The sequence below is a fragment of the Prionailurus viverrinus genome, chromosome B4, assembly GCF_022837055.1.
Source record: "Prionailurus viverrinus isolate Anna chromosome B4, UM_Priviv_1.0, whole genome shotgun sequence".
Taxonomy (NCBI): domain Eukaryota; kingdom Metazoa; phylum Chordata; class Mammalia; order Carnivora; family Felidae; genus Prionailurus; species Prionailurus viverrinus.
In genome coordinates, this window is record NC_062567.1 from 114,007,679 (window position 1) to 114,030,871 (window position 23,193).

General features: G+C 37.9%; 2 protein-coding genes across 6 annotated transcripts in view; one reads left to right on the top strand and one right to left on the bottom strand.

Moving 5' to 3' along the window:
- The window catches only part of LOC125170709 (uncharacterized protein C3orf20 homolog), a 136,340-nt gene that overhangs the window by 107,678 nt on the left and 5,469 nt on the right, over positions 1–23,193 (bottom strand). The window contains exons 1-4 of one of the 3 annotated variants that reach the window (XM_047867395.1): positions 16,759–17,193; positions 6,478–6,912; positions 2,894–2,966; positions 2,697–2,782 (exon numbers count right to left, since the gene is read on the bottom strand). In XM_047867395.1, the coding sequence (XP_047723351.1) occupies positions 2,697–2,782; positions 2,894–2,953 (146 nt within the window). In that variant the 5' untranslated portion in view covers positions 2,954–2,966; positions 6,478–6,912; positions 16,759–17,193. Of the gene's footprint in view, positions 1–2,696; positions 2,783–2,893; positions 2,967–6,477; positions 6,913–16,634; positions 17,194–23,193 lie in introns of those variants that run through there. The other 2 variants (XM_047867394.1, XM_047867396.1) reach the window with 2 other exon arrangements.
- Positions 17,269–23,193, top strand: part of METAP2 (methionyl aminopeptidase 2) — a 29,059-nt gene continuing 23,134 nt past the window's right edge. The window contains exons 1-2 of one of the 3 annotated variants that reach the window (XM_047867414.1): positions 17,269–17,496; positions 19,292–19,399. In XM_047867414.1, coding sequence (XP_047723370.1) covers positions 17,346–17,496; positions 19,292–19,399 — 259 coding nt within the window. In that variant the 5' untranslated portion in view covers positions 17,269–17,345. The remainder of the gene's footprint in view (positions 17,497–19,291; positions 19,400–23,193) is intronic. The other 2 variants (XM_047867415.1, XM_047867416.1) reach the window with 2 other exon arrangements.

Here is a 23,193-nt window from a genome sequence, read left to right on the forward strand (position 1 = left end):
GTTTTTAAGATGAAAAGGTATTTTAATTTGCATAAGAATTCTAAATGTAGATCTTAAATCTTTGATCTTTAGGCATTAGTTATATTTTCACTGATATTTAAAAGATGGAAGACCCATTTTTGAAAACTTTAAATAACTCATGAAATTTCTATATCTCTTTATAGCTTTAAAGTTGCTTTCATAAACATCATTTTACTAAACTCCAATACAAACTGTATGAGCCATACTGTGTTATCTTCACTTTAAGGTATTTTTTTGTGTTAACATCCTGTAAATATGCATTCATAATTGTCAGATTTACCTATTGCTCAAATGAAATGATGAAAACTACTTATTTCAATAATAATATTAACACCTACCATTTATTAATTGCCTCAGTTTTATTATATGTAAGATAAGGTCAATAATTTTACTTCCTTCAGAGGGTTGTTGAGAAATTGAATGTGCATTTTAAAAATAATACTTACCTGTCTGGTTTATTTTTCAGACAGAAGCTCAAATAATGGACTACCCATTTCAAAACCAGACTTAAAAACCTTAAGGAGATAATCAACAATGAAGGTCTTGGCACCTGGCTCAGTGTTAAAAGTAGCCCATTTCTCTAGGAACAGCACATATGAAGAAATGACTCACTCATTCAAGAAATATTCATCAGCACAGTTCTAGGCGCTAGAGAGACATGGCAAAGAGAATGGAACTCTACCTCATGGACCTTAATGGGGAAGACAGGAAGGAAAAATGAAAGGAGGAAGAAGGAGGGGAGAGAGAAAGGAAGGCAATGAAAATTACAGATAGTGATAACTGCAGTAAGGAAAATAAAACAAGACACTGTAATAGAGTGACGGGGGTGGTGTATGTTTGGCTTCCTTGGATTGGGAGATCAGGGATGGCCTTTCTGAGGTGGCATTTGCAATGAAACTAGAATAATGAGGAGGAAGAGCCAAGCATAAAATAATATGGCAGAAAACATTCAAAGGAGAGTGTACAGCAGATGCAAAGAACCAAAAGCAGGTGGCCTTGGTTGTTAAAAGAATAGATAGGCCATAATGTCTGGGGAGCAAGTGACAGGCAGGAAGTCAGAGGGCAGGTAGGAGAGGAAATGACAGAAGGACTTGCAGCTCATGGTTAAAAGTGTGGATTTTACTCCTGGTACAGTGGCAGCAGTAGGATAGCCAGTGGAAGAAACAGGGTGTTTCTAATTGGAATGAACAGAAGCAATGCTTAAGACATGCATCAAATAAGAAAGCTGGGCAGCCAATAAAGCCCTGGAGCTTTATGATAAACAGACCTACTTATTGCCCCTATGACAACCTGAACTCATTTACTGAGTGCCAATTATAAGCCAACTACTTGTGAATGTAAAATAACCAAGTTATGTCGAATTGTTTTTCAAACAGAAAGAGTCGGAAATAAAAAGACAATAGACTTCTGAAAAGAGCAGCAACTTGCAGTGGTCTTGAGAAAAGTTATAGCAGGCTCAAAACAACAAACAAACAAACAAACAAACAAACAAACAAACTCTACCACATGAGAGTATACTATGGTTTCTCAACCCTGGCCCTATTGACAATTTGGACCAGATAATTCTCTGTTGTGGAGGGCAGTCCTGTGCATTGTAGGATGTTTAGTGTTGCATCCTTAGTTATGGCAACCACAAATGTCTTCAGATATTGCCAAATGCCCCTTGTGGGGCAAAGTTGCCCCTGCTCAAGAACTCACTGGTATAACTGACAGCTTTTAACCTTATACAACCTTGTGATACATGTTCTAAGATGAGTTGGAGTATTTTAATTTCCAAGTTAAAAAACTGTAGTAATTAGCGGGTAAAAAACATTGTGAAATGACTAGTTCCATCATTTCATTTATATTTAAGGGCGGACACAAATCTGTATTAAGCCCATTCTGTGTGTTAAGCATTGCTTTTAGGACTGGGAATAGATAAGTGATCAAGTAGATTTAAAAAAATCCTTCCCTATTGACCTGATACTCTCACAAGGGGAGGGAGAGCAAACAAAGAAATAGGAATGACATTTATAATGTTATAGAAAGTGATAAATGCATGAGGAAAGTTAGGAAGAAGAATAGGGAATGCCAAAGTGAGGACAGGGTAGAAATTTGAAATAGGATAATCAAGAAAAGTCTCATCAAAAAGGTAATATTTAAGTAAAATATGAAAAGGAACAGGAAGAAGGGTCCCTGGGTGGCTCAGTTGGTTAAGCATCTGACTCCTGATACCAGCTTAGGTCACGATCTCATTGTTTGTGAGCCGATGTGGGGCTCTGTGCTACCAGTAAGGAGCATGATAGGGATTTTCTCTCTCCCTCTCTGTCTGCCCCTCCCCTGCTCTCTCTCTCAAAATAAATAAACTTAAAAAAGAAAAAGGAACAGAAAGTAAGCAATGCAGAAACCAAAGGGTACATCTAGTACAAACCCTGTAAAGCAAAACTGAGGCTGGGTTTGTGTGGAAAGCGGCAAACAGAGTGACTGGTCAGATATGACCAATTATGCTTCAATTAATCACTGATCTAGCTAAAATAAAGTTCTCTGATTGGCTTCATGGTCAGCTTTGAAATAGGAAATTCCTTGATATAGTTTCTTAAGGGACGGGGAATAGGAAGCACTGGTCCTGAGCACCTATAACTCTTTGAAAATGTAAAGTGATCCCAGCAATTGAAGAGTAATTCCAAATATTTTACCTATAAATAGCTCTTGAGGTGTATCTCAAATGGGGGAAATGGCCTTCATGTTCTCTTTTTTCCCATATTTTCCTTTTTGGTTTCATCTAAAATGAAAGAAAACTTTCTGATTAAAAAGCAGAGAAAAATACTGGTCCAAAGCTAATTATTTTTAGAAATGCAAACTACAATTTGATGAGACTGAGGTATATTATTACCTGATCAAAGAAATAGATGGGCCCAATATCCAAAGATTTGGCTTCAGTAAAGTCTTCCATTCTGCCATGAGACCTAAGAAGGAGAAATTAGAACTCTGAAGACAAGTTATCATGTCTTCATGTCACCTATAAAGGTGATTTTTCAAAGCACTTTACACTTTGAAAGTTTAGATGTTGTATTTTCAATGAAATGTAAAAAAATTTGGGGTGGGAAATGCAACTGTTCTTTTATCTCTATCTTTGCTTCATAGGCTATCAACTTGACATAGATGCAATCAGAAGGATTGCATGCTATGGGCAAACAAAGCAATAGCACATCCCTGCCAAGTATCTTCACCTGGGCACTACTGACATTTTGGGCCATATAATTCTTTGTGGTAAGAAGCTACCTTGAACATTGTAAGATGTTTAGCAGCATCTCTGGTGTCTACCTACTAGACACCAGTAGCATACCCTCCCAGTTATGGCAACAAAAAGTGTTCCCTGACATTGTCAAATATCTCTTGGGGATCAAAACTGCCCCTGGTTGTGAATGGCTGTGCCAATGCAATGGCCAGGGAAAAAGGTTTGACAGGGAAGGAACTGGTTAAGATAATTAACACTGCTGATGACAGGGCCATTTATAGCAATGCCATTCAAAATATGGCCTCTGGAGGCGGGGCCTCAGGATCACCTGGGACCTTGTTAGAAATGCCAATCCTCACTCAGACCTCATGTATAGCGTATCAGAATCTCCAGAGGTGGCATCTAAGAACCGGTGGTTGAACAAGCCCTCCAGGTGATTCTGAAAAATGCCTAAGTTTGGGAAGCATGGACTAAGAGGACACATTTTACCTAGTAGGCTGTGAAAACCCACTTGTGACTGGGGGCAGTGGGAGGGAGTCTGGGGCTGGCTAAACCATAGCTAACTGGCCTAATGGATTTGTAGTAGAAGGATGAAGGAGCACACAGTGGAGGACTGAGTAGCAGCAACAACATCAATGGACTGGGAAATGGGATGGACTGAGGATCATTAGCTATTACTATTATTAATAAAGAAAAATTTCAGAGGCCCAGATTGGATTAGCCCATCCTTTAAGTAGGAGAATGTCTTTAAAATGAAGATGTGAAGGACAGCAAAACTCCTATTTATCTACACATCTCCATCTCATTGTCCTGCCACTGTAGCTGAAGATTCTACTTTAAGTGAATCCAGTATCTCAAAAATCCTTGGTTAAAATGTAAAAATACAGGCATTTATGTTGTAACATGTTATGTACATTCATGAGAAACCTTATGTCTTGCAATATTTTGCACTAGAAATAATAGGGCTTATGGGAAAAACAGGGTTATGGTGCACCACTTAAAATCCATGCTACTTTGGAACCAGAGCACAAAAAAATCACACGCCAGTAATTGGCACCTGAGGAGAAACTTAAACGACCCTGGCAGGCGCTTATAGCAGAAGCTGCTTCAGGGATATATTTTTTTAAAAATGTTAAGAGTAGAAATTCAAACTGATGGGTACTGAAATAATGTAGATGAAGTAGAGCTCCTTGCCAGTGGGGTTGCTTTAAGGCATGCACAGAGAGAAGTGAAACCTGCTACAATGTGTGAGAGTACCTTTCTGGGGAGGCATCCTGGGTACTAGTGCTCATTTTTTATTTTTTATTTTTTTTAAGAGTTGAAAGATTTCTTGCCTGTGTCGCAGCTGAGCTGAAGGCCTTTTCCCACCCTAATAAAGGTTACAATTCTATTACCTCTGCTGTGGCCTCCTTTCACTAGAAAAATCAAGTATGAAAATTTGAGGATGACAAATTCCATGCTATGCTGATATCAGTCTCTCATTTAATAATTATTAGTTAATTTGCTTTATAAAAACACAAATTGTGGTCAAGCATGCTACAGTTGACCCTTGAACAGCATGGGTTTGAACTGTATGAGTCTACTTATAATGCAGAGATTTTATAGTACTATAAATGTATTTTCTTCTTTTTCTTAACGTTTATTTATCGATTTTTGAGAGACAGCAAGCTAGCAGGGGAGGGGCAGAGAGACAGAATCCCAAGCAGGCTCCATGCTGCCAGCACAGAGACCAATGTGGGGCTCGAATTCATGAACAGTGAGATCATGACCTGAGCCAAAACCAAGAGTTGGATGCTTAACCAACTTAGCTACCCAGGTGCCCTCATAAATGTATTTTCTCCTTATGATTTTCTTAATAACATTTTCTTTTCTCTAGCTTACTTTATTGTAAGAATATAGTATATAATATATACAACCTACAAAATAAGTATTGATCAATTATTTATGTTATTGATAAGGCTTCAGGTCAATAGTAGGCTATTAGTTAAGCTTTGAGGAGTAAAAAGTTGTAGGTGGATTTTCAGTTGTGTCGGGGGTCACTGCCCTTACCCCCAGTGTTGTTCAAAGGTCAACTGCAGTTGATCAATGAATTAGAACTGAGTCTAGAAATAAGCCCTCACATCTATTGTTAATTAATTTTTGGCAAAGGTGCCACAATAATTCAATGAAAGAAAGAATAGTCTTTTCAGCACATGGTAATGAGACAACTGGATATCTACATACAAAAGAATGAAATTAGATCCCTACATCACACCATATACAAAAATCAATTCAAGGGGTGCCTGGGTGGCTCAGTAGATTAAGTATCTGACTCCTAATTTCAGCTCAGGTCATCATCTCACCCTACACTGGCTCTGCTCTGATAGTGTGGAGTCTGCTTGGGATTCTCTCTCTCCCCTCTCTTTGTCCCTCCTATGCACACATGTGCTCTCTCTCTCTCTCAAAACAAACAAACTCTAAAAAATCAAAATGAATCAGAGAATGGGAAAAATAATTGCAAAGCATACCCTATGTAATAAGAATCTAGTATCTAGAATATATAAAGAACTCTTAAATTCAACAAAAAGACAAAAGATGAATGACTCAATTTAAAAATGGACCAAAGATTTGGAAAAACATTTCTCCAAAGAATATATGCAAATAGCCCATAACACATGAAAAGATGCTCACCATCATTAGTAATTAGCTAAATTACAATCAAAACCACTACATACCTATTGGGATGATTATAGTTTAAAAAAAGACAATAATAAGTGTTGACAACATATGGAGAAATTAGAAACCTCATACATAGCTGGTAGGACTATATAATGCTGCAGTTGCTTTTGAAAATAGTCTGGTAGTTCATCAAAATGTTGAACATAGAATTATCCCATATGACTCAGCACTTGTACTCCTAGATATATATCCAAGAGAAATGAAAACATATATGTCCACACCAAAACTTGTACAGGAATGTTCATAGTAGCATTATTCATAATAGCTAAAAAATAGCAACAACATAAATGTCTATTAATTGATGGGTGAAAAATATTCTATAATTAAATAGTAGTAATATATTAAAAACTACAGAATTATATCCTTAAAATGATGAATCTGTGACATGTAAATTACCATTTTTAAAAAAAGAGTACCCAAAAGTCTCTGCCAGTTCCAACTTCTACCCATAACAACCTAAAGATATCAAATTCCAAAGTTCAAGCCCTCAAAAATATCTGAGTGCCTTAAAAAGTACCAACCTTCTGTCTCACCAGTTGCTGCAATTTTCAGACCCAAGGAATATTAGAGATCTGTTGGTTCTGACTCCAAAATAACTTTGTACCAGAGTTCCGTTCAGAACTTCAAGACCAACTGATTCCATTCATGTCTTTTATTTTGGTTATCCTCAGTCACTGGAAATGTAAACTTGGAATTTCTGGATTAAGAGAGCCAGTTGAGCACCAAGTCGTCTACATTCTGGAATTTATATAAAGTTAGAATGTCTTTATTTATAATTACCGGAAATTTAACAACACAGAAATATGGTATCTCATATGTTTGGAGGTAGAATAAGTAGCCTATGGATTCCAATTCAGTGGCTGAATGACATCACCAAGGATCCAGCATCATCCCATCTTTCTGTTCTGTGTTCTTCAGATTTCATCCCCAAGGATCATTTTCAGCTTTGAAAACACCTAAAAGAAGGGACCATATTTTCTTTTGTGTTTTTTTTTAACTTAGGAAACGTTTTCCAGATGTTCTCAATGGGTTTTTCGTTTTAAAATTTTTATTTATTTATTTACTATATATTTATATTAAAAATTTTTTTGAGAGGCACCCGGGTGGCTCAGTCAGTTAAGTGTCCGACTCTTGGTTTCAGCTCAGGTCGTGATCTCGCAGTTCGCGGGTTCAAGCCATGCCTCGGGCTCTGCACTAACAACATAGTAGCATTATTCATATGACATATGACATATCATATGACAGAGCCTGCTTAGGATTCTCTCTCCTCTTTTTCTCTCTTTCTCTAATAAGTAAATAAACTTAAAAAATTTTTTTTGAGCATAGCTGACAATGTTACATTACTTCTAGGTGTACAACATAGTGATTCAACATCTTTATACATTATGCTGTGCTCACCACAAGTGTAGCTGCCATCTGTCACCATACAATGCTATTACAATATCATTGACAATATGTATTCCCTATACTGTACCCTTTTATTTTTTTAAATTTTTTGGGGCGCCTGGGTGGCGCAGTCGGTTAAGCGTCCGACTTCAGCCAGGTCACGATCTCGCGGTCCGTGAGTTCGAGCCCCGCGTCGGGCTCTGGGCTGATGGCTCAGAGCCTGGAGCCTGTTTCCGATTCTGTGTCTCCCTCTGTCTCTGCCCCTCCCCCGTTCATGCTCTGTCTCTGTCCCAAAAATAAATAAACGTTGAAAAAAAAATCTTTAAATTTTTTAAAGATTTTATTTTTAAGTAATCTCTACTTCCGATTGAGACTTGAACTTACAACCTCAAGATCAAGAATTGCATGCTCCAGTGATCAAGCCAGCCATGTGCCGCTATACCTTTCATTCCCAGAACTGATTAATTTCATAACTGGAAGCCTGTATCTCCCACTCCTCTTCACCCATTTTGGCCATTCCTTCCACCCGCCTTCCCTCTGGCAACCTTCAGTTTGTTCTGTTTATTCATTTGCTTTGTTTTTTAGATTCTACATATGAGTGAAATCATATGGTATTTCTTTTTCTCAGTCTGACTTATTTCGCTTAGTTTAATATCCTCCAGGTCCATCCATGTTGTTGCAAATGGCAAGATCTCATCCTTTTTGTGGCTGCATCACATTCCACTGCATGTGTATGTGTGTATGTGTGTGTGTGTGTATACACATATGTCAATAAACATTTAGGTTGCTTCCATATCTTGGCTATTTTATTTATTTTTTAACATCACTTTTTTTTAGTTAATTATTTAATTTTAAAATTTACATCCAAGTTAGTTACCATATAGTACAACAAAGATTTCAGGTGTAGATTCTTTAATGCCCCTTACCCATTTAGCCCATCACCCCCTCCCACAACCCCTACAAGCAACCCTTTGCTTGTTCTCTATATTTAAGAGTCATTTATGTTTTGTCCCCCTCCCTGTTTTTATATTATTTTTGCTTCCCTTACCTTGTGTTCAACTGCTCTGTGTCTTAAAGTCCTCATATGAGTGAAGTCATATGATATTTGTCTTTCTCTGACTGACTAATTTCACATAGCATAATACCCTCCAGTTCCATCCACGTAGTTGCAAATGGCAAGACTTCATTCTTTTTGATTGCCAAGTAATACTCCATTGTATATATATACCACATTTTCTTTATCCATTCATCTGCCGATGGACATCTGGGCTCTTTCTATACTTTGGCTATTGTTGATAGCACTGCTATTAACATTGGGGTGCATGTGCCCCTTCGAAATAGCACACCTGTATCCTTTGGATAAATACTTAGTAGTGCAATTGCTGGGTCATAGGGTAGTTCTATTTTTAATTTTTTTGAGGAATCTTCATACTATTTTCCAGAGTGGCTGCACCAGCTTGCATTCCCACCAGCGATGCAAAAGAGATCCTCTTTCTCCACATCCTCACCAACATCTGTTGTTGCCTGAGTTGTTAATGTTAGTCATTCTGACAGGTGTGAGGTGGTATCCAATATGGTTTTGATTTGTATTTCCCTAATGATGAGTGATGTTGAGCATTTTTTCATGTGTTGGTTGGCCATCTGGATGTCTTCTTTGGAGAAGTGTCTATTCATGTCTTTTGCCCATTTCTTCACTGGATTACTTGTTTTTTGGGTGTTGAGTTTGATAAATTCTTTATAGATTTTGGATACTAACCCTTTATGTGATATGTCATTTGCAAATATCTTCTCCCATTCCTTTCCATACTGTTTTGCTGATTGTTTCCTTCTCTGTGTAGAAGCTTTTCATTTTGATGAGGTCCCAATACTTCAGTTTTGCTTTTGTTTCCCTTGCCTCTGGAGACGTGTTGAGTAAGAAGTTGCTGTGGCCGAGATCAACGAGGTTTTTACCTTTCTCCTCTAGGATTTTTATGGTTTCCTTTCTTACAAATAGGTCTTTCACCCATTTTGAGTTTATTTTTGTGTAAGGTTTAAGAAAGTGATCCAGTCTTCCCAGGACCATTTGCTGAAGAGACTGTCTTTATTCCATTGGATGTTCTTTCCTGCTTTGTCAAAGATTAGTTGGCCATACATTTGTGGGTCGATTTCTGGGTTCTCTGTTCTGTTCCATTGATCTGAGTGTCTGTTTTCGTGCCACATATCTTGGCTATTTTAAATACTACTGCAATAAACATAAGGGTGTATACATCTTTTTGAATTGGTGTTTTCATTTTCTTTGGGTAAATACCAAGTAGGGGAATTACTGGATCATATGGTATTTCTATTTTTAATTTTTTGGGGATCCTCCATACTGTTTCCCACAGTGGTTGTATCAGTTTACATTCCCACCAACAGTGCAGGAGAGTTCCTTTTTCTCCACATCCTTGCCAACACTTGTTTTTTATTGTGTTTTTTATTTTAGCAATTCTGATAGGTGTAAGGTAGTATTTCACTGCGGTTTTGATTTGCATTTTCTTGATATTCGTGATGTTGAGCATCTTTTCATGTGTCTGTTGACCACCTGTGTATCTGCTTTGGGAAAATATCTATTCAGATCCTCTATTTCTTAATCGGATTGTTTGTTTTTTTGGTGTTGAGTTGTATAGTTCTTTATATATTTTGGATATTAGTCCCTTATTTAATATATCATTTACAAATATCTTCTACCATTCAATGGTTTTTCTTCATGTCTCATTGACCAAAATTGTGACACATGTCCTTCCTAAACAAGTCACAGGAAGGATCAGAATTGTTGTGTATTAGCTTAGCCCAATCAGGGTGTACCCTGGAGGATACATTCATCTGGTCAGGCACATGGTTAGGCAAAGACAACTGACCAAAAGCAGGGTTATGTTAGCAAGGAAAAAACGAAAATGAATTCTGGGTAGACTTCCAACAGTGTCCATTACAGGCATCCAATGTCTATGGTTAGTTTTTTCATCCATTCACATTAAAGCAAAACTTCCCAGTTGGCAAAGCTCTGCCCATGGACATAGAAGTCACAGTTCTCCCACTGCATTATTGTAAAATACGAACACTAAGCAACACCCTTCAGACATGTAAGGAAAATGTCCAACATGAAAATGAAAGATCATAATAAAGAATTCTACTTTCAATCATGATAAAGCAACTGATACTGGATATAAGACTTTCCACCAAAAACAACCATCAAACTAGGCAAAATAAATGTTTTTAGACATTGATCAATAGGAAACACAGAACTATTATCCCTACAAAAGAGAAACAAATGAACAAGCTTCAGGATTGCAGTGGCTTTTGTCTGGGGGCACTTTCCACTGGAAAGGCCAAATAAAGCATGGTGGTGTATCTGAGCTGAGGAGATGGAGACCAGATATCATTGAGAAGGAAGTTGCACAGATAAGTCTGCACAGGAAAAGACTCTGCAAGACTAGGCAAAGGGCAACTATTAGGAAGAGAACAACTATGGAGAAACTATGGGTTGAACAATGATCAGAGGTTGAACAGGAATGGGAGATGTTGGTGTTCCAACCAACCACAGTGGAAAGGTCTATTTAACTATCTGAGAAATTTAGTAGACATCCCAGAAAGCCTAGGTTTTATGAATGGGGTTAAACTAGCACTACAGTAGCATACTTCATGAAAAATATAATAACATAAACGTTATTTAAACTTTTTCTAGTAACCTCTTGGAAAAAAAGTAAAAAAGTAAACAAAATTAATGTAAATAAAATATTTTACCCAATATGTCCAAAAATGATCATTTCAACACAGAAAATTATTAATGAGATAGTTTACAATCTTTTTCATACTAAGTCTTTGAAATTCAGTGTTCATTTTACACTTACAGCACACTTCAATTTTGACTAGTCACATTTCAATTATTTAACAGCCTTATGTGGTTAGTGGATTTCGTATTGAACACTGGTGTCCTAGAGTAAGGGGTACTCTAGCTCTAAAAACAAAACTTAAAAGCAAACCTTGAAAGTATCACACTGAGATGCAAGTAAATTAACTATTTTAGCAATATTCAATACTCCACCATGAAAGAGAATAAAAGTCTTTCAGAGTAGTGTCTGTAGTTTCTAGCCTAAGATAGCAAATTACAAGACATGAGAATTGGAAAATGTGACTCTCGACCAGGAGAAAAAATTGTAAATTCAGAAATGAAAGAGATGACGAAAATAGGGGATAAGGACTTAAAAGTAGCTATTATGTGTTTAAATATTTAAAGGAAAACATAAATGTAGTAAGGCAACAAATAGAAAATCTCAATAGAGAAATGGAAACTATAAAAAAAGAACAAAATGGAAATTCTAGAACTGAAGAAAATAGTATCTGAAATGAAAAGGTAACCAGATAAGCTTCATCAGAATTAGACACTATAAAAGTAACCTTGAAGGCATAGCAATGAAACCATCCAAACTGAAGCAAAAGAGAAAAAAAAAATCAAAATCAACCAAATAAGACAATTTCAAGTTGTCTGATTCTGTGTCTGGTGAGGTCCAGCTTCCTGGTTTATAGACAGCTGTGTCCTCACATAGTGGAAGGGGCAAGGGACCTCTTTGGAGCCTCTTTTATAAGAATACTAATCCTAATCATGAGGGCTCGTTACAACCTCATTCACAATATATTCCTAGTTCAACTCAGCCCACCTTGATCTTCAACACTAAAATAACCCTCAGTTCTTTTACAAGTAGTAGGGAACCATGATCAGGAGAGATGGGAAGAGGGAGTCTATGAATGGTACTGTCATTTGTCCTCCAGTATTTCATGTAGTTTTTATCTTTCGTTTATGAACTCTTAATTTTGATTCCTATGTATCCCTGACTAATAAACACTTGAAACTTCCAGGTAGGTAATGATACTCCTGACATTTTGGCCATAGGAATATTTCTTGGAACCATATATGTCTTTCCCAAAGTTCAGCCTAAATACATGGATGCTACATAGAGATTATGGGGAAGGTAAAGTTCTATTATTAAGTATCTATTCTCCAGTTACAAAAAGAGATAATAATATGTTTGAAGACAAAAGGTAACCTAGGATGTTGTTGGACAGAACTAAAATAGGAAAGGAATTATACCAGAGTACGTGGCAACAGAGCCACATGTAATTTCAAGAAACACTCTCTCTAGAACAAAAGAGAACACTGCAAGAGTCACTAATAAAGTAAGTTTGGGATAAAGGATCCTTTGCTCTTTGAGCTGGCGTTCAGGATAGTGCATCCCAATCTCTTGTGAGGATCCCTCTTTTGGTGCTAACAAAATTGCTGTCACTAAAGTTACCAGTAGCCTCCTGATAGCTAAAATCAATGCTCTAGTTTGAGACTTCATACTACTTAATCTTTCTTCAGCAGTTGATATAGTTGACCAAACTTTTATTCTGTAAACCCTTTTTTTCTCCTTATTTCTATGTGATTATTCTCTAAAGCATTTTCTCCTTCTTGTCCTATTATTTCTTTGTACTTTTTTTAACAGAATTTTCCACTCTTGTTTGTTGTAAACAAAATCCTCAAACATTAGTGTCCTTCTGGGTTGTTGTTTTGGGTCCTGTTCTCTTCTCCCTGAATTACCTCATTCATAGCCTTCTACCCAAGTCCTAATAACTCACATGTCTATATCTCCAGACCCATATTTCTAACTGACTACTAGATATCTTTGTCTGGGTGCTCTGCAGGCATCTCAAACTTAAAATGCCCAATGCTTATCTTCCCCTCCAACTCCTACAAAACCTCCTCCTCCTCCTTTATTCCCTATCTGAGAGAGTGGTACCACTATCCACCCAGGAACCCAAGCCAGAAACCTGGGTGTGATCCTCAACTTCTACCTCTCCACATTTAATGGACCATTAAGTTCTTTTAAATCTATGTTCAAAATGTTTCTGCAATCCAACCTCTCCTCTCTTGCCCCCCAACAGCCTTCTGTAAGTTCTTATCAATACTGTTATCAACAATAACATCTTAGCAAGTCTCCTCTACTACAAGGCTCTGTCATTTCCAATGTTTTCTTTAGAATAGAGGCCATTAGACTTAGAGATCTCACTGTTCAGAAAAGTCTAAAAAATGGTTTTGAGAACTGACATAGTATGGTTTTCTTTTTTTAAAAATTTTGTCAGGGCACAAAACCCAACATCATCATCTACTCTCACTACCATTTCATAGTAATTTAAAAGACTATTCAACTTCAAAAAATAGAAAGTACCATACCCTCGTTGAAAACAGTTCTTTAAATATATTTGCATTTTTATTTTATTTTTTAAGTTTATTTATTTTGAAAGAGAGTGAGAAAGAACAAGTGTGTGAGCCAGGGAGGGCCAGAGAGAGAGGGAAGAAAGAGAATGCCAACCAGGCTCTGTGCTGTGAGTTCACAGCCTGACAGGCTTGATCTCACAAACCATGAGATCGTGACCTAAGCAGAAATCAAGAGTCAGACACTTAGCCGACCCCTATTTGGCTTTTTAAATGAAACCGTTTATTGGATGGCAACCATTGCTCTAGAATTTAGACCGCCATCACAGTGATCTTTAGCTAGCTTGAAAATCTCTGTGTTACATAACCATTTAAATTTATCCATATAATCTACATGCATATCCTTTTCTGGCTTTTAATGGCACATAGTAATCATTTTATTTACATGTTATTGACATGTCTATTATGGCTTTCTATTTTAGACTTTTTTCTAAAATAATAAACTTTAACATCCCTGTGACATATCACCTTCAGGCCTTACAATACAAGCTATCCTCTAGGGTAACATAAAAGGCCCTTTACAATCTAGTTGTAATTTACTCCTCAGCAAGAACTTACCATAAACATTCCATATTCTTTCATGCCTTTATGCCAGTGGCTCTCAGCTGGGAATAACTCCCTGCACCCTTCTATAAGAAGGCATTTGGCAATGTCTGTGTTATGATCTGAATTTTGTTCCCCCCCCAAATTCACATGTTGAAGCCCTAACCTCTATGTGACTGCACTTGGAGACTGGCATGTGTGTGTGTGTATATATATATATACATATATATATATATATATACACACACACACACGGCATATGCATGTATATGCCATGTCATCTATAGATTTTTAAAGAGTTATATCACGTTTTAAACATAAAGATATGAAAAAAATATCCTTACCCTTAACATTAAGAAATCAAGCCTTCTCAATTTTTTTCCTAATATATTTCTTGCTAACCCATTGCCAGAGGTCAATAAAACATAAGAGTGCCTTAGGATATCTAGGCCATCAAATGATCCAGACAAATGTAAAATTTCTAGGAGCATGGCTTACTAACAGTAAAGTTAGCTAACATTTATCACTATTGTGTAAGACACTGTGCTACCATGAGTGCTTTCTCTCCATATTGAAATTTAATTTCCATATTCTATGCAGTACTATTATTATACTCATTTTAGAAATAAGGAAACGTATGTTAATGTTAATGTTAGTTAACACAAGTAAGAGAAGTGCAATTTGGAGAAATTAAGTGACTTGTTCAAAGCCATACCACTATCAAGGACTTCAAAATAAAAAGTAAGACTGGGGCTAAAAATGTCCATTTTTTGAATCGAGGTTTTCTTAGCAAAAAATACATTTCTGGACAAAATAATAAATATGTCTTATTGTATCCAGGCACCTGGATGGCTCAGTCAGTAGACCATGTGAATCTTGACTTCAAGGTTGTGAATTTGAGCCCCATGTTAGGTATAGAGATTACTTAAAAATCTTTAAAAAATATGTCTTATTATAATGCATTGACCTTATAAATGGAAAAGTATCTCCCTAAGGAAAAAATACATTTTTATCTGCTTATCTAGTTAGCCATCTGAGACAAAATTACTTCATGTAGCCAGCTAGGAAAAATATTTTAGCCTGTACTGGTATTGAGTTACATTATTTACTTAGATTTTTAGTTCTCTTAGATTCTTTGAGATTTCAACATTTCTCATTCCTTTATCCTATTCAATTTCCTCTTGTAGAGAAACTAAATGAAGAAAAATGATGGAAATAAGGAGTGTAACAGGCTATTATTTTAAGTACTTACTCAGTTATCTCAAACTCTGGAATTTCCTGGAAAACAATCATCCAACAAATATCGACTACCATACTGTTGAGATATATATTGTTTTTATACAACTACCTTGAAGTTTAGTTTTCTTGCTTCTTTTCAGGAAAAAAAGGGGGAGAAGTAGAGTACAATCCCTTTCCAACAAAGAAACAGTATTTTGTCTTATTGCATTTTAGTAGCTTATTTTTTTAAGTGAACAAATTTTATTTTGACGTTGATAATTCTGTCAACCTATACCAGCACCCCTTTGTGAAAATTCATTTATCAGCCCTACAGTTTCTGTCCTCCAGGATCCTGTGTCTCCTCAACTGGGTCTGAGATAGTAGCCACAGTACAAGTATTCCCAGAATTTACAGAAAAACCGGGAAGATTTACAAAAAAAATTTGGAGGCATTTTGACGTAGCAGTATTACTTATAAGGATGTTAAAAAATCTTCTGCAGTAGCCTTGCACCTCAAAAGGGTGAGCTTTGATTTCTCCTGAGCCTAGTCACATCCTTGCCCCTAGTCTGAATATCTTCTAGACTGTTTTAAAATTCCTCACCTTTGTGATAGATTAGCTTGGAATAGAAAAGAATTAAATGACTTAAGTATTAGCATAAGTATTATTTTATTCTTATTTAGTTAAATTTTTGTCTCACTGAATGCTACACTTTCTTGAGGGTACAGATTTGTCCTTCATTTTTTTATTGCCCATCAAGAAAAATTATTTCTAACCTACAATCAGTAAATGTTTACTGATTTGAAATTTCAATTCGGAAGGCAGAATACAGAATTATTTAACTTTTGGTGCCTGATGCCTGTTTGGATTCTATTCACTTGCTGTGTGACCTAAGTTCACAAAACTTTCTAATTTCCTCAACTCAGAAGCGGATAAAATGAGAAAATAAAGTACTTGGAGCTTTTAAAGTGCTATTGATACAATGACTATTTCCTGAGCTCAGACTATGCTTTAGCTTAGAGGTAGGTGCCAGTGACAGAACACAAAATACACAGGGTGTTCTCTTCAGAGCCCAAGGTAGTTGGGGAGACAGACATAAACCAATTTAAAAACATATTATGTAATTACAAGTTGCCATGAAAGGTTAAGAATTCAACGAGAGGTTGTAAAAGCAGGGCCTGATTTAGATTACCGAGGAAGAGTCTCGGAGGGAGTGGCATTTCAGCTGAAATTTGAAGGATGAGGAGAGTCTCTTATTTCCTCACCTCCCTCTCATTCCTCAACTCTCTGGAGTCCGCCTTCCATCTCTCACTATCTAAGTAGCTGTTGCAAAGGTCACCAATGTCTTCCATGTTACTATATACAACTGACATTTTTCAGTCCTCTTACTTGACTTCCTTAGCAGCACTCTGCGGTTAATCACTCCCTCCGTGAAACGCTGTTTTCCCTTGCCTTCTCTAATAATAAACGCCTCTTCAGTCTCCTTTGCAGGTTCATCACCGTAAGTGCTTGGACAGCCTCGTCGTGAACTGTAACTGTGAAAAACAACGCAGTCCTTCTGAGTCCTAAAAAAAAAAAAAAAAAAAAGTGTACAAGTGAACACATTTTGGGGCCCTCTTCTCGCTTTCGGCACGCTTCATAAATCCGCTAATATGACTTTTCGGTTTCAGCACAGACGTCCCTCTCTCTTGAGGGCTGGGCAAGCACAGGCATTCAATGTGCCCGGGGAATGCCCGGGGACAAAAAAGGTGTATGAGGCAGCCCCACTAGCACTTCAGCAGCCACAGTCCAGCGCTCCTCCACAGCCTCGCCCAACACCCTTTCGCGCGCGATTCGCGCCGTCGAGTCCTCCGACATCCCAGCATTCCCTGCGCTCCTACCATCGAGAGCAGCTTCCGGCGTCGCTCGTGTGGGTGGGTGAAGAAGGAGCGGGCCCTCGCTGCCCTGTCTCACTGTCTCGCGCTCTCTCGGGCAACATGGCGGGTGTGGAGGAGGCAGCGTCCTCCGGGAGCCACCTGAATGGCGACCTGGATCCAGACGACAGAGAAGAGGGAGCTGTCTCTACGGCTGAGGAGGCAGCCAAGAAAAAAAGACGGAAGAAGAAGAAGAGTAAAGGGGCTGCCACAGGTAAAGGGAGTTTTGTATGTTCCCAGTCCCCGCCAGGGATTGCCGAACGGCTCGGCCCAGGCCCGGCAGGGGTGACAAGAGACTGGGGGACTCGGAACACTGCACTGGACTGATTCCCAGGACTGAGTGTGTGTTGAAATCGGACTACAGATTCCCAATCCCGGGGGGAGGCGGCTTCTCTTTAGCTGGGACTAGAGAGTTGGTGGGGGTGGGGTGGGGGAGAAAAGGGTGCTTCAGCCTGTGGTGAGGTAGTTCTGGGGTTGCTGGGCCCTTATAATTGCCAGAACTCAGCTCCCACCCATACATACCGTGCAACGAACTTGAAGCTGTGCACAGGGCCCAGCTCTACTACCCTCCTCGCGGTGTGCCTTCCTCAAAAATCCGTTCTGACCCGGACTGTCGCCTCTTTGCTGAAGCAACCTGGAGCATATTTTCGTCAAGGATAGGAGAGGAGTGGGCAAATCTTAGTGCCTTGACTGCGCCTCCCCCCACCTTCCTGGTTTACAGAAGGATTTTTGTTGCGGCTGCACTTCTGGGTGTGTGTATATGTGTGTTTGCCCACGCGCTCATGTCACTGAGTAGTAATTGCAGAATATATGGTAGTGGTGCGAATTTTCACCTGCCTCATCCCCTAGCATCACCAAGCTTCAAGGCTTTTAGGTGTGAATTATGATGCCATTTGCCGGCAGTCCAGATAGAATATTCTGTGGGTTGGAATTGAACTTCTTTAAATCCATTGGTAAGGTAAGGAAAACAGCTGAAAGTTTACACTTGGATTACATTATGAGTTAGGAACTTAAAATATTTTGAGAAGTCGGTGTTTTTGTTGTACGTGGTCCTTCATTTTAGGGAAAAAAATGTTGTACCTGTTTCTAAAATCAGCCACACAAAGATTGAGGGACCAATGGAGAGGCCACAAGTGATGAAGGTGAAGTTGAGACAGGTTGGAAAGGGTTAATCTATAGCTTTATGAAATTTTGATTAAATGGGAGTTGAAAAGGGAAAGTTGTGGGTGCTGAGACACTTCAAGAGAAAGTTTAATCCCTGGACATAAGTCGGCTGTTCCTGGCTTTCGGATGAAATCCAAACTCTTCAGTTTGTCCATTCAGGTGTTCAGTAGACTGACCCTAATATATTTTTAGCAGTTGTATCTCTCAATATGAACCCTCTACAGTAGCCAGAATATCACTTCAGTATGTGCTAAGTGGGAATACTATCCCTTTATACACACAGCTATTGCTCCTACAGCTAGATTCTTGTAATCACTTGGGTGAGGTGGGGGGAGCTGGTCTTGTGCTGTTCAAGAATTTAGGTTTTTTAGTAATGGAATTATCTTTTCCTATTTGTTTTGATTTTACCCATCCTGGCTTGGCAACTTCTTCATGAAGATTTGAAGTTCCCAGTGTCTTGTACAAATCCTCCTCTTGCTAAGACCTTCAGCATTTACTACCTATCTTAAGTACCTGTTTGGTTAATAAAGTGTTTGCTGTAGTCAAATTGTTAAGTACTTTAAAAAGTGAAACAACTTAAGGCTAGGGACCAACTCACATTTTCTTTTATTGTTTAGTTACTAGTACAAAGAAGGTGTAATGGATAGTTTATTGAATGGACAATGCTACTTAGATGTGGCAGATTTTTGTTAAGTAAATTCGATTATGTTCACAATAACGTTTCTGTTTTTGTCTCCTGAATACTTATCAGACGGGAAAGGACTTGTGTGTTCTCCAGGATCCTTAGAACATATTCAAATTGGAAAGTATCTTTATTAGATTTGACTTATGTTATATTTGATCAGCAGGGCAACAGGAACCTGATAAAGAATCAGGAGCCTCAGTTGATGAGGTAGCAAGACAATTGGAAAGACAAGCATTGGAAGAGAAAGAAAGAGATGATGATGATGAAGGTAAATGGTAAATTTGATTTTTGTGGTTAGAAAAGCAAGAAAATATGATATTCTTTAAACAAAATCTGCTTGTGTCCATATAGTTTGTGATTCTCTCTGGTGTTTTACTTAATTAATTGACATTAAAGCCTCAATATCACAGATAAAAAAGAAAAGGTATTTATAAGTAACTCTTAAAAAGTGGGATAGGTTGAATGACTGCTCAAATAACACAGATCTCAACTTTTAAAAATGTACTTGGTAAAATACCAAGTAGTGGGTATCAAGATGAAATAAAAGGACTGTTTATTCAACTAACATTTATTAAGCAACTAATATGTACAAGGCGCTGTCTTAGAATACTTTCACATGTGTTCTCATTTTACCTTCACAAAACCAAGCAAAGTAGGTGCTCTTTTCAGGAAATAATAGTTATGTCATTTGCCCAGTGTGACACAGCTATGTGTAGAACCAAAAGTTTCAAACCTAGCACCTGATTCCAAGTCTATTCCTTTACTCTGTATGAAAGCTCCCTCTCTTTATTTTCAAAGACTATATGGAGTGCCTCTAAACTCTATTACAAATTTCCCAACCCTAGCTTCTTGCCGTATGTTGGTCCTATAAAATTTCTTTAAAGACAAAAACTCTTGGAATTCTAACAATTGATGTTATCAGTAAGACAGTGGAGGCAGTATTTGCTAAGAGAACTTATTCTGCAGGCTTTTTTGGCAGAAAGGGAGATGAGATTTTCCCATTCTTAATTGTACCGTTGTGACTTGCTGCTCTTCCTCAAGCACTGCCAACTTGGGCTTGTGCCTTATAATCCTTAGCAACATAAAAGCTTGCTGTACTTTAATTATTGTGTTAGGATAAGGCAGAGTAGTTGTCTCTCCTTTAGAAAGATAAACTCTATGTCTTCAAGGAGCTTATAGTCAAAATTTGGTGGAAAATATGCCAAGGTTCAAGGGAATAGTTAGCTCTTCCTTAAGCAAATCTCTTGTCCATTTTACCTTGGTTTGTGCTTCAAATTATGACCATATTTTGAGCTCTTAGCAAGAAAGAAAATGTTAAATTCAAGGTTATATTATAGATTGCTGTAGGCCTGTGTAGAATATCAAAATGTTAATCTTGAAGAGTGTTCCTTGTTTCATTGCACCTCTGCAAAGTTGTGTGAATCTCTTGACATTGAAGGAGAAAAGTTTGATTGTCGGATTGGAAATCATCAATGTTTTAAAGACAATTTTTGGAGTATTGGTTTTCTCTAATTGAATTGTTTGCCTAATTCGTTTCAATAATAGCAATTATTGAAATGAATTAATAATTAGTAGTAATTCATACTAATTAGTAGTACCAATTAATAGATTAGTACTACTTATCTATTGTGAGAGTTGTTTGAGAGGATAGAAAGTATTTCAGAATCTTTGTACTAAAGAAAAACTGATAGTGGGATGGAGAGACAAACAGCGGAAAAGATACACTGAAAGCTTATTGGAATTTGGAGATGGAATTACGGGCTCAATGATGAAGGAACACTCTTTGGAAGGAGTGGGACTTGAGTGAATGAAACCAAACAGAAGAGACCACTTTGGGGCAGAACAATGCTGAGAATGTATTCAAGATGTAGTGAATAGTGCAGACCAGCCACATGAGATGATTTGTTGAAGGAGCCTTGGAGCATTTTTAAAAGAATGTTATAGGGGAGCCTGGCTGGTTCAGGCCATAGGGCATGTGACTCTTGGTCCTCGGGGTCGTGAGTTTAAGTCCCACATTGGGCATAGAGCTTACTTAAAAGATAAAATGTTAAAGAAAAGGGAAGAATGTTATAAAAATAATTTAATCTTTATATATATGCAGGGTTGCTAGAGGAAATATACAGGAAAGGCTTGGAAATCATTTTGGAGGGCACTTAACAGCTTAGGCTTGTGTTAATGATGATTTAAATTGGTGGGCATAAATGAGAATGGAAAGGAACGGTTCATTGGAATAGTGGTTGTGGAAGCAGAATTCAAAGGATGCAAGAGACTTTCAAACTGGGGAGAAGGAAGAAGAGGCATTAGTAGATTCTAGAGGTTTGAACATGGGTGACAATGTTGGTGCTGTTCACTGAAATGGTGAAGTAGAGAGGGAGAGTGGGTGGGGATTGGAGGAGGGAATTTGTAGGCAAAGGAGAAGGTATTGTGTTTAATTTTAGATGTGTTTAATTTGACACTGGAGTATTGGTGTGAAAAGTTAGTCCCATGGGCAATTGGCAATGTTCTAAAAGTAATTCAATAAAGTTTTAAGTTAAGTTTTTAAAAAAAAAAATTTAAGTATTTAAGTCCAGTGCAGGACTTGAACTCATGACCTTGAGATCAAGACCTAAACAGAGCTCAAGAGTTGGACCTTTAACCAACTGAGCCACCTGGGTCCCCTAAGTCAAGTTTATTAAGGTATAATTTGCCTAGGACTATATTCACCATTTTCAAAAAATACACTTTGTTTTGGAGAAGTTTTACTTGGGGTTCATAGCAAAATCAAGCAGAAGGTACAGAGATTTCCCATGTACCCCCTACCACTACACATGCACAGCCTCTCCCATTATCACTGGATCCCCCACTGGAGTGGTGCATTTGTGACAGTGGATGAACCTACATTGATATATCATTATTATGCAAAGTCCATAGTTTATATTAGGGTTTACTCATGATGTTGTACGTTCTATATATTTGCCCTTTATGAGTAATCGTTTGATGGGGCGCCTGGGTGGCCCAGTTGGTTGAGCATCTGACTTAGGCTCAGATCATGATCTCACCGTTCATGAGTTCGAGCCCCGCGTTGGGCTCTGTACTGACAATTCAGAGCCTGGAACCTGTTTCGGATTCTGTATCTCCCTCTCTCTGTTCCTCCCCTGCTCACACTCTTTCTCTCTCAAAAAAAAAAAAAAAAAAAAAGATAAAAAAGGTAAGTATATCGTTTGGTGAGTTTTGACAAATGTACGCATTTGTGTTACCACAACCAGGATGTAGACCATTTTCTTTTAATGTTTGTTTATTTTTGTGAGAGAGAGAGAGAGACAGAGTGCAAGCAGGGGAGGGGCAGAGAGAGGGAGACACAGAATGTGAAACAGGCTCTAGGCTCTGAGCTGTCAGCACAGAGCTTGACGCAGGGCTTGAACTCATGAACCAGGGCTTGAACTCAGGAGCTGTGAGATTATCACCTGATCCGAAGTTGATTGCTTAACCAATGGAGCCATCCAGGCACCTCAAGATGTAGACCATTTTCATTTAACATTTCCATCTCCACAGAAAAGTTCCCTTGTACCCCTTGAAGTCTGTTCTCTGCTCTATACCCTGATCCCTTGAAACCTTTGATACATTTTTCTGTTACTGTAGTTTTTTCTACAATATTATATAAATGGAATTATTGTAGTGTGTGGCTTGTTTGGCTTATTTCCCTTAGCATGATAATCTGAGTCATCCCGTTGTTGCATATGTGTCAGTAGTCATTACTTTTTATTGCTGAATAGTATTCCAAATTCGTTTATCCACTTACTAGTTGATGGATATTTGGATTGTTTCTAGTTTTTGCCTTATGAATAAAGTTACTGTCAACATTTGTATACAAGGCTTTGTGTAGACATTTTCATTTCTCCTGAGTAAATACCTAGGAGTAGGTTTGCTGGTCATATGGGAAGTATATGTTTATAAGAAACTATCAAACTGTTACTTAGAGTAGCTGTGTCATTTTGCTTTCTGGTCAGCAGTGGTTGAGAGTTCCAAGTGCTTTGAATCTCTTAAGCATTTGGTATTGTTAATTTTTAAATTTTAGCTTTCTGA